This window comes from Theobroma cacao, chromosome 2 (assembly GCF_053813885.1).
Source record: "Theobroma cacao isolate CCN51 chromosome 2, ASM5381388v1, whole genome shotgun sequence".
NCBI lineage: Eukaryota > Viridiplantae > Streptophyta > Magnoliopsida > Malvales > Malvaceae > Theobroma > Theobroma cacao.
In genome coordinates this window covers 8,103,878-8,120,337 of record NC_142640.1, presented here as the reverse complement: position 1 = coordinate 8,120,337, position 16,460 = coordinate 8,103,878, and the positions used below count along the sequence as shown (strand labels likewise).

General features: G+C 34.0%; 1 protein-coding gene across 3 annotated transcripts; it reads left to right on the top strand.

The window, feature by feature from the left end:
* Positions 1-4,180: 4,180 nt before the first annotated feature.
* Positions 4,181-12,333, top strand: LOC18608413 (katanin p80 WD40 repeat-containing subunit B1 homolog KTN80.4-like). Of its 3 annotated transcripts, none has more exons than XM_018115748.2 (19): positions 4,181-4,614; positions 4,752-4,900; positions 5,056-5,186; positions 5,461-5,578; positions 5,683-5,909; positions 6,507-6,609; positions 6,791-6,861; positions 7,025-7,099; positions 7,201-7,344; positions 7,456-7,687; positions 8,268-8,951; positions 9,992-10,051; positions 10,131-10,252; positions 10,356-10,490; positions 10,615-10,689; positions 10,796-10,908; positions 11,175-11,291; positions 11,420-11,488; positions 11,625-12,333. In XM_018115748.2, exons 2-19 carry the CDS (start codon positions 4,873-4,875, stop codon positions 11,683-11,685), a joined length of 2,565 nt encoding a protein of 854 aa, XP_017971237.1. In that variant the 5' UTR covers positions 4,181-4,614; positions 4,752-4,872; the 3' UTR covers positions 11,686-12,333. The 3 variants fall into 3 exon arrangements, with proteins under 3 accessions (XP_017971237.1, XP_017971236.1, XP_088659843.1); XM_018115747.2 differs by having other exon boundaries at positions 4,182-4,614; positions 11,622-12,333; XM_088803717.1 differs by having other exon boundaries at positions 4,182-4,632; positions 11,622-12,333.
* The last annotated feature ends 4,127 nt before the right edge of the window (positions 12,334-16,460 follow it).

The window sequence follows — 16,460 nt, the reverse complement described above, 5'->3', positions numbered from 1 at the left end:
TTGGTAGCATTGAAGTTTTTATATCCGAGGGTTATCTTCAGGTCTCATTTTTAGGATTATTGACTACTTAGCTGCGTATTTTTTGTATATGTTTTGTACTTTTTTTCCACTTTCCAAGGGTTGTGGATGAATAGAGATGCTACCACTGGTATATTAACTATAGTTAGAATTTAGTCTTTTACTCGTATATGCTTTCTCCTTCGTGCGACTCCAGGCAAAATGGGGTTTCTATCAGGAATCTGTCATGATACCAAAGCTGACTTTTTAGCCCTTCTGAAGGGCTCAGGTGGGCCTCTGTTGTTCAATTTATATTGGCTCTCAGTCATTGTGTGCTGTTGCAATTTGTTCATTCAAGGATGGTAATTAGGTTTACTTTTATTTTGGAACTCTCAAACACTAGACTACAAATGAATCCCAGGAACGTGGTTTGGAGGGTGAGGGTGTCATTTAGTGTGAATGTAAAAAAGCCACTGCTATTTCTGTGCAAAAGTTGCTCCTCTGTCTTTTAGTGTTTTCGAAGATGATTAGTGGTAATCATCCCACAAAACAAACTTGACTGGTTCAATACATTTTACTTGAGAATATTACATGGCATCACAATTTAGTTTCCTGCTGAAGTTTCTATATTTATTGTGCATAATTATAACTAGTATTGGTGATAATAATAACCTGTACTATTATTATGTAGTTTCCTAAAACTGAGTTGTTCTCAGATACTATCATATGCTATTATGTTATAAATAAGTGTCTCGTTAAGTCTGTTCGTCTCGTTCAATACTTTGGTTGTTATTTTTTCATTGCATTGGCACATTTCTGTGGCATCATCATTTAATTAGCTATAAAGCATGACTGGATAAATAAATTTTTCGTATTGCATGTCTGCATAGCCTTTAGTTTCACTTTGCATGTTGAAGATGGAACTGGATTTGCTAGTTTAATTTGGGAGTTGGAACTGAGTTTTAATTTTGTGGATGAGGTTTTTGCTAATTAAAATGTTCAATTCCTGAGTTACTAGCCACTCCTTGTTCGACAGAGCTATATTACTTCGTGGATCTAATTCTCCTACAATTTTAATATTTTACTTTGGTAATGCAATAATGAAGATGCACAGACTTTGATCCCTACTACCTAATACAAAAGTAATTTGGGGTTGTGTTGAGCTTAATATTATGTTTTAATGAATGCACTTAAATGTGATTCTTTGCTTAACTATGGCTATGAATTCTCATTCAGAATGCTGCTGTTTTTGGAAAGCTTCTATGTAATTAAAGTTCGGCTGAGTATTTCTTTAGTTTGCTAGAGAGAGGGCTTTTATCTCAAACAAAATGAAGGGAGCAGTGCAGTTGCTTGTAAAACCAAACTTCCTTTTTGCTTTTTTTTTTCTCCAAAAATCTCCTTTAGGCTTGGAGTTTTCCAATTGAGTGCATCATATACTCAAGTTGGTTTTCTTTGTCGCCCTGTTTAAATATAATCCTTCACAGATGTACATTGTCTTGTTGGATTTTACAGCAGTTATCATGCGCATTTCATTTATTTTTGTAAGGAGGTAATGCTGTGATGCATAATCAGATTTTATGTAACAACTATTTTTAGTCTGCACGTTCTTGTTAGATTGATATTAGCTCTGAAGTTGGCTTGTGATGTTATTGATTGAGAGATACGTAACCAGTCAGTTCGCTATAATGCTATTTGATCATTAGTACACTGATGGCTGCTTTTTCATACTGATGTCTTTTTTGAAGCCAACAATCAAAATCTGAGTAGCTCCTTACTGCTATGCAACAGCTGAAATAGTGTTGTATATATACATCTGCAGCACCTAATTTATGCACATGAGCAATTAGGCATTGTGTCTAGTGACATTGGACAATAAGGTAGGAAGCGGAGTGCTGTCTATATGTCATTAAGTTCAACCCTCAGTGTTCTTATTTGTATGTAAAGCTACACATTTTATCTGAAGCATTCATACTCCATACCCCTCCCCCCGCCCCCTCCACCGTTTTTCTCCTTTTCTCACACTCTCTTCCTTCCTTCCCTTGGTCTCTTCCCTTTCTCTTGGCCCCTTTTGCCATAAACAGATCTATATTTCATGCTGTCGCTTTTCATGCCATGCTGTTTGCATCTTCTGCACTACTGCATTGGTAAAAGTTAACCCAAACAAATGTCAATGGAAATCTTGATTGTCATAATTGTTACTTTATGGTTATGCAATGCTGTAGCACTACGCTGGTATTGTGTGTGTTCTTATAGTATCAGATGAAAGAAACAAGTGGATCCTAAGCCCTGGTTACTTGCTATCTGTTTCGGTGATCCAATATGGGCAACAGCAGAGTGCTAGTCGCCGCTGAACGCATAGGATTAGCCTTTTAAAAGAAAATCCTGACGGTAGTTGTGGCCTTTTGCAATCATTGCTTTTGTATTATTGGGTTGGTGAATCAGAAGGCTGAGCACAAATGGCATCCCATCTCTTACCTTCCTAATTCTAAGTTCATTCTCTCCCAATCAAATGGATTGCTGGCTCCTTCTCTACAATCTCCAATCATTGACACGATGCTTTCTTTAATCAGCTGAACATTGGTTGTTGTCATGGCTATAGTTACAACCGGAGATGTAAATCCCATGCAGGTGTTTTTGGTATATTATGAAGCTCCAAGGTTTATTCGGACATTGATTAAACTGATTTTGATTTGAAACCCACCCTTCTATTTGACTCTTCTTTTACCTACCATCATTGTTTGAAGTCATTCCTTTAATGAAAATTAGTATATTACTCTAATTAAATGGGCATTTGGAGTAGTTGTGAAATATTAATAGCATAGAAAAACAGAAAAGGAAGAAAAAGGAAAAAAAAAAAAGAGGCTCTGTTAAATGTTTACAAAATGTGTCATGAATGCATTTGATTTCTTAATGACATTTAGGGGTTGAATGAGGTGAATCCTCTATGCATCTTCTTCAAGTTTTGAATTTGAAATTGAAGGAGGAAAGAGTGAGTTGACTCAACGAGGCACGAAAAAAGGAGGGTTGTCCAAGGCAAGGCCCCCTGACCTTAACTTGACCTGGCACGTTGTTGTCAAAACCAACTCCTCGGACATGTAAAAGTCAAGGTAGGATAGAGTAGCCGTTGGTCAAAGTAAGAATGTACAGAGTAACAATGTTGAATCAAAGATTAGAAGAGACCCATCAATGATCAATGCAGTTAAGCAGATCTTGAAAGAGAGAATGGGCAGAAACGAAGCAGATAAAAGGAAGCAGACAGGGTGGACCAGAATGCTTCAAATCATTTGGATTAGGTTGCTTAAACTACACCCTCATATTACTGTATTTTTAGCACATGCAAAAGCAGGTAAAAGAGCACACCATCTCATATCTTACAACAAGTCTGATGGAGTTATTCATAATAGCATAGTGGAATAATTTCAGTTTGCTCTAACTACGCAACATACCGACAACAAGTAAGGACAGTTTCGCACATGTACCAACGCGACCTGTACATAATAATATCTGTATTAAGACATAAAAATGTTGTTATTTAGATTTCATATCAATAAGTATTAAATTTATAAACAAGAATTAAAAATATCTTTTAATTAAAAATATTTGTATATCAAAATTTACTTAATTTTTGACTTCTCATGAGTATTGAATCACTATCTTTTCTGTCAAAAGAAAGCAGAATCTATCGTGCTTAAATGTTTTGCAGGGAAATAAAGCAAAACTGGGGAGTTGGGAATACAATTTAAGGATTTCACAGCCATTTTGTGGCGAAGGGTGAGGTGGCGTGCAATAAGAATAACATGATTGACATGAATGCAAGAAATCAAAGTGAGAGAGCCATAATTTTGTGTGGCTCCCACTTTCATTAATTAACAAAAGTAATTTTTTAAACTGTAAGTAATATACTTCCAGAAAAGAATGAAAGTCCTCTAAAGCTTGAGAGAATGAAATTGAAAGTTTAAAACCAGAAAAGAAAAGAAAAGAAAAAAAAAAAGAGAAAAGAAAAAGGTGAGCAGCGTTCTAATGAGAAGGAAATAAGGGTGGGGTATGGTTGCGTAGTCTTTTCGATTTTGAGTTGCTGATGGAGGGATCCCCCATTGGGCTGGACCGGGTTTTATCCAACAAATTTTTTTTAATTTTATTTTAATTTCCCTCCCACTTCCCCTTCTCGATTAATTTTGAAAAAAAAATAATCCAATGCTTAATCAGTAAAAAAGAAACGGAGGGGGCAAAAGAGAAAAGAAAAAAAAACGAAGACGACCCAGCAGCAGCAGTGAAACCTGAAAGCGCCCCCTTCTCTGCGTTCTTCTCTTTCTCTGTTTATATCTGAAATCTTACATTTGATAGAGTTGTCCAAGATTTGGGTTTTATTTAGCAAGATTTGGAGAAATGTGGGTTTGAAAAAACCAACAAGAAAAGGCAAAGCAAACCCACTACTACTTACTCCTCCATTTTTTTTTCTCCAAATAAAGAATTTTTTTTGTTCGTATTTCTTGCGTTGTACAACTACTGCTTCTCCACTCTTTTTCTGGTATAAAATAGAAATATAGATTTTTTTTAGAGGAAACCCAAGAATGAAGGTTAAAGAATGAAGCAATCTCCCCTACTGTTGTCTTCTCTGTAAGTTTTGGGTTTCTGGTAAAATGTCGTTTACTCCTTTCTTTCTTTCTTTCTTTCTTTTTATACTACCCTTTTTTTATGTGTATGTTTTTTTTTAATTGTTTTCGATCTAACAGTGAAAATTCTCGATTTTGCAGTCGTAGAAAATGGTTAAAATAATGCAATGGGGATGAGATCTATGGCACCGTTCATCGGAGTTTTTAGTTGAATGTTTGCTATAGCCATTGCTAGGGTTTTGTCTTCCGTTTCGTTACCGCCATGACTACCAAACGAGCTTACAAGCTGCGTATCCTTCTTTGTTAGGGTTTTTAGTAAATTATGTTTCCAATTGCTTTACTTGATCTGGGTTTTCTGTAACAATTTCCCTGAAAACCTCAAACAGATCTCTCCTTTCATTTAAGTGTTACTACTTGGGGTAGCCTTAACAACTGTAATAAACAGAGGAATTTGTGGCACATTCTTCTAGTGTGAATTGCCTAAAGATTGGAAGGAAATCGTCGAGGGTTCTTGTGACTGGAGGGGAAGATCACAAGGTTAATCTTTGGGCTATTGGTAAACCCAACGCCATACTGGTCAGTTATCTCTCTCAGTATTTTCCCAATGCAAATTATTAAATTCGTTGCAAATACCCTCTTTGCTAGTTTTCTATCTGTCAGTAATCATAGTAGTATTTTCACTGTCATTGGTCCACTTCAATGTAATATATGCTCAGTAGCCGCTAAGGGTGAAAAATAATGTAACCTATAGCAAATAATAGAATTAAAAGATTCTGCCTTTGGTTAAATTTTATTTTGGAGACTGCTGGATTCTTATTCAATTGATGTTGTATTTAAACCATCATACCAGAGTTTGTCAGGACACACAAGTGGAATAGACTCAGTGAGCTTTGATTCTTCAGAAGTCTTGGTAGCTGCAGGTGCTGCAAGTGGTACCATCAAGCTTTGGGATTTAGAGGAGGCAAAAAGTATGCTTTTCCAATTCCACATTTTCTTCCCTTCAAAATATTCATGTTGCTCTTGTAAAATTTTTACATTGATTTTCTTTTGTTGCAATCTGATACTTTTCTAGTTGTTCGGACTCTGACTGGTCATAGATCCAATTGCATCTCTGTGGACTTCCACCCCTTTGGTGAGTTTTTTGCATCTGGCTCTCTTGATACAAATCTCAAGATATGGGATATCAGAAAGAAAGGGTGTATTCACACTTACAAGGGCCATACTCGAGGAGTCAATGCAATTAGATTTACACCAGATGGCCGATGGGTTGTATCTGGTGGTGAGGACAACATTGTGAAGGTGAGAGTGCTTTACTTTAGTTCTGATGTTAATTATTTTGTATTGATGCGATCCTTTGTTTGTACACATTTTTTGCTTTTTCACATACCCCTTTCTTTCGGGACCTCTGTGAGCAAGGTAGGGTGAATGAACATATAAGGCTTTTCTTTTCTTTTAGTGGTGGTCTGGTTCATGGTCATGCTATTATTTACTGGGAATTGGAATTGAGATTGCGGAGTTCCAAGTGAGCCTATGCAAACCTAATGGTGTTGGATGAACTAACACACCTTGTTTCATTTCACAGTGTCTTTGATTCACTGAGTCAGCTGACCTATTTTACTGTTATATGGCCATGAATGGATCCATAGGTGCAGTCCTTTGGTTTACTGACACTAGCATTTGATATCTGCAGGGCCATTTCATTGTTTAAAATGGTACATTGGTCAGGCTGGTGTATAGATTGCCTGCTGTCAGTACCATGTGATAAAAAGTTCTTCCCATATAAACAGATCTAAATGCACATGTATAGGCAGTATTTATACACACAATCTTGTGAGTTTTGATGCTGATTCTAGATAAGTTATACAACAATCTTTGTCATATTCTGTATATCAACAGGTGTGGGATTTGACTGCTGGAAAATTGTTGCATGATTTCAAGTATCATGAAGGCCAAATTCAGTGCCTGGATTTCCATCCCCATGAGTTTTTACTGGCTACAGGTTGGTTATTACCTTCTATAAAAATAGCTATTGCTATCACTTATTGACTTGAGAACTCATTCAATGATGTTCCTAAAAATTAATTCTTATCCTAAGATATGTTATGTTGTCCAAGGAGGTTGTAAATCCCTACTTGTGTCATGTGCTCTGATTTTCATTATTCATCCTCTTGCCTTCACAGGTTCAGCTGATCGGACTGTCAAATTTTGGGACCTTGAAACCTTTGAGCTCATTGGTTCAGCTGGGCCTGAGGTAGTTCCTTTGGTCTTTGACACAATGGTTGAATCTCTTCGTAGAGTTAGAGATTTATGTTGAGATCAGAAAATGTTCTATGTTTCTATGTTGAGATCATAAGATCTTTTACGTTCCTGTTTTTATGGAGAAAGTCTTACATGAATTTTTCTTTCTACTGTAGACTACTGGAGTCCGTTGCTTGACCTTCAATCCTGATGGTAGGACTGTACTCTGTGGATTACATGAAAGTCTGAAGGTGAGGTCTTTTATAGTTTCAAATTTCATCAATCTAAAATCATTTACTAGGGGAATGCTCTATGCTTATTGCAGTTTGCACTTCATTTTTCTTTGCAATAGGTTTTCTCATGGGAACCGATAAGATGTCATGATGGTGTGGATGTGGGATGGTCTAGATTGTCAGATCTTAATGTTCATGAAGGAAAGCTTCTTGGCTGCTCATATAATCAAAGCTGTGTTGGAGTGTGGGTTGTAGACATCTCGGTAGAGCTCTGTTTTCTACACTGTGACTTATTAAATTGTTCCATCTTTGTTTCCTGGCACTGGTAGTTATTATGATAAGATTTTAATATTAGATTTTGGTCTCTGGTACAGCGCATAGAACCATATGCAGTTGGTAATGGTAATCGTGTGAATGGTCATTCTGAACCTAAATCTAGTTCAGGTGGAAGCCTCTCTGTGCTGAATGAGAACACGACAAAAGCTAGTATGGGAAGATTATCTGTTTCACAAAATCCTGATCCTTTAATGAAGGAAACAAAATCCCTTGGACGGTTGTCCGTTTCACAAAACTCAGATCCTGCTAAGGAGTCCAAAAATTTGGCATGTATGTTACGTTTTATTTTTAATTTTGTTTTGGGGTTTTGCATTTTCACTTGGCTTTCTGTTTCTCAATTCTCATAAATTGCATTGTGAAATTTATCGTTAAGTATACTATTAGTTGTCATTTATCAAGTTTATCCATCCAAAAGAACAAGGAAAAAATTAAAATTAGTTGAAAAAGGATTTAGGAGAAACAATTCATATCTATCATGCTAAACTTAACTACACAACTCTTTTTGGCCTATAAAACCAAAAAGGAAAAAAAGATTGATGCATGGCACTGGTATTGCAGAAATGCTTAAATTTTCTATTCTACTTATTTTGTGTCTTCAAGTTTTATAAACACATATCATTTTGCTTTTTGTAAGCAGGCAGCATTAATATGTCAATTCGTCTAGAAAGAAAAAAGAAAAAAATTCTGAAAGTTAATTGATTATTAGCAACAATATAGATGCTTGCTGAGCTATGTAGTAAACTTCGTTCTTCATAAAGTTATGAAATATCTGGAAGTACGAGTGGTGATGGGAGGTCTGCAACTGTTACCTATTTATCTATCTCATTCTGGTTTTACATACTGGTTAAAGCCACAGGAAATGTACCTGGTACCCCTCAGAGGGTCAATTTAAACATTGCTTCAAAAACAACTCAGCCGAATTCAGTAACAGTTCCTAGTGTAGCGGCTCCAAAGAGGAATTCTACGAGGGCTACTTCAGCTGTTAATGTTCCAATTTTTAACAAGTCGGATGTCATACCTGTGATTGTGCCTAGAAATGATACAAGGTTGGAGCAGGCTGCTGAATCAAGAAAAGAAGTTGGAATATCCGGGAGAAGTTTGGAGCAGGCTGCTGAATCTAGAAGGGAAGTTGGAATAGCTGGGAGAAGTTTGGAGCCGGCTGCTGAATCTAGAAAAGAAGCTGGAATAGTTGGGAAAACTTTGGAGCAGGGAGCTGATTCAAGAAAAGAACTTGGTATTGTTGGAAGAACAATGCCATTTTCTTTGCAGTCAAAGGCAACTAGTTTTCGGAAGTTTCAAAATAGCAGGGAAGACATGGACCGGCCAGCTATCTCTGTTATGTCTGAAACTACAGGTTCTAAGGCTGCTGAATTTGGCAGTGTTCCAGACAGGAATGTCTTTCCTGCTGTTAAAGGCCCAATTCAGGCAATGTCTGCTGCTGAAAGGAATGTGAGGGAGGATAGGTGTATTGGCTCCACCAAGACTGAACCAAACTCAGTGGTGGAGTTGCCTTCAAGCTACCAGGACGAAAATCGTATGTTTTTGAAAATCTTAATTTACAGTTTTATCTTTGATTGTGACTTTTATTTTTAGCTGCTGCTGCTTCCAGAATTTTTAAATTTGCTATAACATGTTGTTTGCTTCTAACTGCAACACGTTCATCATTAGTCTGTGACTTAGATTATGACTGAAAATCTTTCTATTAAAATGCCTTTAATAAAGGACTGTGCTTGATAGCAACCAGAAATTTTTTTAGACTTGACAGGAACAACTTGCAGAGAGAGATGAGAGATCAATGAAGCGGACCTTTTACAAGTTCAAATTATAACTTCTGTAATTTTGGTTAGATAAAGAAAATGTCATGTTTGGGAGCAATGAGCTGCCACTGAGTGGACTAAGGAAAATTTAAAAGATTCTCTTAGATATTTTGATATGAATATATAAATTTACCATTAGGTTAAGTATAGAATTTCCATACGAACCATTTAAACTAAAAAAATTATCTTCCAAGAGTGCTTTCTCTCTCTCTCTCTCTCTCACACACACACACACACTAGAACCATGCTAACTAATGAATTATGCTTCTGAGGAATTCTTCCAGTCTCTAAGTTGACTATATTCCTATAACCTTTTAAGGCTGGTAAGGTGCAGTGGTAGGGAGATGTTCTTAGAGTCTCTTTATCTCTCTTCAGGTAGTTATACTCTTTGGCTAGCATATTTGGCCTTGAGGAATGTTACTATATAGCATTGTCTGTGGACCATGGTATCATTATTTGGCTTAGATACCACACATCTTAATTGATGGAGGAGAAATTAATGAGTTATTTGAACTTCAGTTTGTGCTATGTGCTTGCTATGTAGGTGGAATAGATTATGGTCTAGCTTGAGGGACATGATTAAAGCTTTGGTTAGCTTGTCTTCACTGTTGGCTAATTAGCAGGCGTGTCTTGTCATATTAGATGCATTCTTGATTTGTCTGGTTTTCAAATTGGGTCTAACTTGAGCAGGCTGTTATGCATTGCTCAAGTTGGAATGTTCAACTATTTATGCTGAACTGTAAATTCTTTGTTTCAGATGATGCACAGGTGCAAAAAACAAATAGAGATGCATATCCTATGGAAAGCCAAAAAGGAGGTATATCTCTTGATAGCTGGTTGGTATATATGCACAATTCTATGAAGTCTCGACTTACTGAACTTAGTCAATTATTCAGGAAGAACACGTTCAGTTGTCATAAATTGGGAGAAAAGAGGGAGATCTTCTAATTATGATGGACCTACATTGAGTATCTCTCCGGGGAATGCGTCTGTGGCAAATATGCCTTCCTTCAATGCGGTAATAACAGATCTAAGCTTGTATTCACATTCTTTTCCTTTTTTTTTTCACGTTTCTCAAAATCCCTGTCAAAGCTTCATGTTATTATTTTTTTATTTTTAAGTTTAAACAAAGAGGATACCCTCCCTCTATGGAAAAAGAAATGCCTTCTGCCAGTGATGAGGATGCCGTTGCAGATATAATGGAGCAACATGATCAATTCATTAGTTCCATGCAGTCTCGAATAGCTAAGTTACAGGTGATCCTAAACAAACTAGTATTCATGCTTTGTGGATGCTTTTGTTGTTCACTTAATCCTAAGATGTCTACACTGTTGAAATTTTGATGGAATATTGCTGAACTTTGTCTACAATTGGTTATAGGTTGTTCATCGATACTGGGAAAGGACTGACATAAAGGGGGCAATCAGTGCAATGGAAAAGATGGCTGATTATGCTGTAAGCACTTTGTGTTTGTTAACATCCATCCTTATTCCAACTTTTGTGTAAATGATGTATTGAAGAGCCACTTCTAATTGTTTTCTTTTTGAGATATAAATTGCAGGTGGTTGCTGATGTGATGACCATTATCACTGAGAAAATGGACATTGTCACGTTGGACATTTGCACTTGTCTTCTCCCTCTTCTGTCTGGCCTCCTTGGAAGTGACATGGATAGGTAAGAACAGTGTCAAAATCTTGCATGTTTTATGCATTTTTGTATTCACTTGGCCTGGGATTTTTATGTCATCCATTTGTTCTGGAAACATCAATTGCTTTCAGTGGTTTTGTGCACTACATTTGTGGTCAACTTTAAAGTTCGATTCTAATAAGGTGGTTAAAATGATAGTATGTTAGTACTTTCTTTCTAGTGATCAGTTGGTGTTAATTATATCTACCGATATTTGGAGTAAGATTCCATATTTAACTGCGATACCTTTGTAGGCATTTGAGCATCTCTCTTGACATGCTGCTTAAGCTGATCAGAGTATTTGGTTCAATGATATATTCTACATTATCAGCTTCAACACCTGTTGGTGTAGACATTGAGGCAGAGCAAAGGTGTGTCTGCTTGATTCTTACCTGCAAATTTAATGTTCTTTTTATTTTTGTGGCCAATTGTCAATTTAATGTTCAAATATTCAGTTCTTAGACTATTAACTGAGATTTTATGCTGCTGATTGGCCTAGGTTTGAGCGTTGCAACCTCTGCTTTATAGAACTTGAAAAAGTAAAACGCTGTCTCCCCACTCTTACCAGGTGAGTATGTTTTGTAATTTAAACGGGTACAGAGCAATAGGGTTTAATCATATGCAATTGTTCTTTGCTGGATGACTAATTCCTGATATCTTTATTTATTTATTTATTCTTTTGTTTCCTTTTTTCTCCATAGAAGAGGGGGATCAGTTGCAAAATCTGCCCAGGAATTGAATCTAGCAATTCAAGAAGTGTCATGACTGAAATCAAGGCATTGAATGCATGCACCAACTTAATTCTGTGCTTTTGTGGATTAAATTCTTATGTTGCCCTGGGGAGCAAGTTCGGGCACTTACACGCCTGTCAAAGCATCAACCGCTACTTTGATGCATATTGTCTTTGTCCAGTCTTGTCGCACTTTGTACATTTTATACCAAGTGGAGGCATTTAACTGCTAGCTGATTCTACTACATTGACTGAAAGTGAAGGCTAATTGGGTTGTTACTCTGCTGCTGGTTGCTGCACAGTTTTTTCAACTTCAGTTTCCACCTGCTCGGAGAAGAGTATACCAACCTCATGTTACACTCTAACCCAATATGTGCACATCAATTTGTACCTTATGGCTTTAAAAAATTAACAATTTTTTTTCATCATATGTAATATATATATATATATATATATATATACACGTGTCCAAAGATGGGACTGCTGATATTTGGGTCATACCAATCTGTTGAAAAACCTGAAATAGAGCTATGTTGAGCTTCTATGAGTGCATGAGAAGTTGGGTTGTTTCTGCATAATTTATTCTGTAAGATGGAAAGAAAATGAAGACAAGGATTCATTTTCCTTGATGGTTGTTTATCTTCCAATGAAATATTTTATGTGTTGGTCATTGGTTTTCCGTACTTCTCTCTTCAAATCAAGACACTCCCCAACATTTGCATTCCTGGTAATCAATCTTTAGCCGCAGTGGTCGTGGGCACATCATTTCATACATTTTGGTTGGTGAATGGTCCTTTGATGGAGACTAGTCCTATAATTGGCTGCCATCGAACCAAATCAAATGAAAACCGTATTCTCTGTTTCTGGGCAAGCAATTAATGCGCAGGCACGCGGCATTGGATTGCATTTACTGCAAACCATAGTAACGACACCAGACTATTCGTCTCTGACTCTGAACCTTAACTAGGAATGCACCTTGCTTGGCCTTGGCTAAAGGTGTAAGCTGGATTGGTTGGTATTCCCGGTGCATCTAAATACAAATTTCTTTTTTTTAATATCCAAGTATAATTTTGTTTATTTTAGGTGGAAAGATTTAAACTTTATATTTTGAATAAGAAAATTATATATTGCTTATTGAGTCAAATATTCAAAGCTAAACAAACGGATAAAATCTGAAAAGTTTCTTCAAAACATTTTAAAAAGGATATTTTAGTTCTTCTTGTTTTAAAATAATGTTTTTGATTCCTTAACTATATAAATACCATTAGTCAATAATTAAAAAAATTATATTTAATACTATATAAATATTTTAGAACATAAATATCTCTTATATTATATTTTTAATTTAAATATATTCTCTTTTTTAAAAAAATCTATTCAACTTTCTCTCAAAAACCTTAATGAAAAAAAAAACTTACAAAATTTTGATTTGAAGGCTTGAAAATTTGAACCTGTAAACTTTTTTCATGAGGTAAAATCTATTGTCATTACATTCTTTATTTCTCAAACAATTTGAGAATTTTTATTTTTCATTGAAAAGAATATATTAAAAATAAATCTTTTATTTAATAATGGATATTTAAAATTTGATAGTGTCAAGTTAAGAGATTAATTTCTCACTTGTGTTACTAATTTTGTAGAAAAATTTTACCCAAAATTTGTTCTTTCATAATAGGGTTTAAGGTAACATAAGAAGATTTTGACTTGATTATTATATATCAAAACTTTAAAATTTTTTTTGTCAAATATTGAACTTTTTAAATATCAAAGTGATACAAACTACCGCATCCACAAATCTCATTATAGAATTTTAATGAGTTTTAAGTTTTTTTCTTATTTATTAAATATTGAATTTTATTAAATATGAAAGTGAATTTTATTACCTTTTAGAAGGGAAGACGAGTAGTTTTTTTAAGTAGTCATTTGTATCTTAAAATATTTATTTAGTATTAGGTTTAGAGTAAACTCCACATAAACTCTTTATGATATGGTTTTTTTCATATAGCACCCTGAGGTTATTTTTTTGAGTAAAATATCTTAATCTTCGTAAGTTTTAATCGAAATTACACAAAGATCCATTAGTTTTCACAATGGACACTCAATCCCAAAAAAAATTTTTTGTTAGACATGTAAATCTAGTCGTTAGTATTTCTATCAACTTGTTGATGTGATAAGAGTAAAAAGATAATTTTACTCTTGATTAATTTTTATAATTATAATTATATAATTTTATTATTTTTTTGTTAATTAAAAAAAAAGCTCCCCATTGGCCGATGCTCCCCTTTTTTGGAAAGTTGATCCATGCTCTCTATTTTTTTTATTTTTTTAAAAATATAATAATAATTTTTAAATTAATAAAAAAAAGAAAAAGTATTTGAGTCTTTTCATTATTTCTGTCAACGGTGTTTGTAATTTGGGGGTATAGTGTCTATTTCGAAAACTAATAGATCTCTGTATAATTTCGATCAAAACTTAAGAAGTTAGGATATTTTACCCCAATTTTTTTTCATATAAAACTTTGATAGTGTTTGATATGAGGGAAGTGGGAGTACATTATCTGCAATATGTCTAATTAAATTACAATATTTGTTTTGTAACAAACTACTATAATATTAAATTGTAATCCAATCACATTACAGCCAATGGATGTAATGTGATTATAATTCAAAACTAATGTAATCAGATTGCGTTGCATTCTGTAATGTTATTAATAACATTTTCACTCTTCAATTTTATTACTTTATTAAAAAAATTTATAATGTTATAAGTCTTTTTTATATAGATTTTGAGGGTGTCTTTTTATTATTCTCAATAGTCATGGTAACTGTTAATAAAATTTATATTATTTTTTAAAAGAAAAATAAATTAAAATAAAATATATAATATAGAAAATTATATTAAAAATAAAAATATAAAATATAAAATTATAATAAAAAATAAAAATAATATATATAATATTAAAAATATATTTAAGATATGATATTGTATAAAAATTAACAATAAAAAATACAAGTATATTAAACTTACACTTTAATAAATAAGAGTAATTTTATAAATTGACATTACATTTTTAGTAAAGTACTTATAAACCAAACATTATAATATTATCTTTCTTATATTTTAATAATTATTTTGCTTATATACCAAACACTATTATGTTATATTCCTTACAATCACATTATTTGTAATCACATTACATTGTAAAGTCCAAAAGTAGTAACGGTGTTAAATTATTAATTAATTTTTTATAAAGAAACAATAATAATCTTTGTGTTTTAATCTTTTTTGTTTGTTTAATAATAATAAAAAAAAACTTAACATTTGTTTGTTTCTTTCGTTTCTAACTTTTCTCTCCCTTTCTCTCTTCACTTTCTTACCGTCCAAACAAGTAACAAAGGTAACACTTGCCCGCCACTAGCAATAAAATTTAATGCTCTCCCTCCTACCCCAATACCGTTACTGGCTTTCTTCGGTTCCTTCTCTACTTCAGGTGCAAGTTTTTGTTATAGTGATTTGCTGCTCTAGACAACGACAAACACGAAAACCTAGACCCATCATGCTACAAATATGGAAAGAGTTTACATAACCAACATACTTGGAAGTCTTCTTTAAGCTTGTTGGCTTTGGACAAGTGGGATGTTTGGTAATTGAAGTTGGAATGATTAAGGTCAAATATACATGTAGTTAAAAATTTTGATGAAAATTATGACCAACATTAATCTTCTTAGAATTTTTTTATTGGATTTTTTGTTTAAGTGTTAAATTTTTTTAAATTAAAAAAAAAGATTAAAACACAAAAAATATTATTATCTTTTTATAAAAAATTAATTGATAATTTAACATTGTTACTATTTTAAAAAAATATTTTATATAAAAAAATAACTTAAAATTATTATGTGAGAAAAAACCACATCTCAAAGTGACTATTATTTTTTAATTATTGATCAACAGTGTTAACAGTCATGAGTCGTGAGATTAAAAACATAATTTTGAAACAAGAAAATAAAATTTCTTTTTTAAATGTTTTCAAAGAAGAAGGTGAAGAGTTTTTTTTTTTTTTTTAATGTTTCGAGAGGCAGACTTGCTGCAATTTATTATGTTGTCTGAAGTTGTAGCCTGGTGGGTCCACAACCCTTTTCTTCAGAATCTGATTCGAGCGCTGTTTTTGTCTCTTTTCAAGTTTAAAGCTGCTACCTTTTCGCTTTGTAATTCGAGTTTGCTGGTCTCTTGACTCTCGCAAAAAGGGTAATTAAAAAAGGTGAGATCCTCGATTTCTAAATTTAGAAACAATCAACCTTCGATTCTCCTCACATAACTAAACTTTTGTTAAGATTCATAAAAGCTCGATTCCACTTTGAACAACACAGGTAAAAAAGGAGACCCTTGATTCAGTGATTAATGCATGGAAAACACAAGTGACTGAATACAATGGAGTGTGGGGAAAAAAGGGAAAGGAGATTTGGGTGTTTGGAAGAAAAATAGAAGGTAACCATCGGATGCTGAAATCAATGTGGATGGGTTGTCATTTGCCAAATGGGGAAACCACAGTGCCAGAATTAATTATGGTGTCTTAAATTCCATTAGTATAATATCCAGTCCAATACCTTTAGTGGTCTTCCCCCATATTTACTTTCAAACAATTTTTTTTCTTTTTTCTTTTTACTTTCGGAGAGTCAGAGACCCAGAAAAACTGATTGACCATGTTTTGTTCTAATCCCTTGCTGTTTTGTTCTAATCCCCTGCAAGTCCAAGTCCAAAACCTTTGGTGACCTTCTTTTTACGCAGGGAAAGCCCACAGCAAGTATCGATC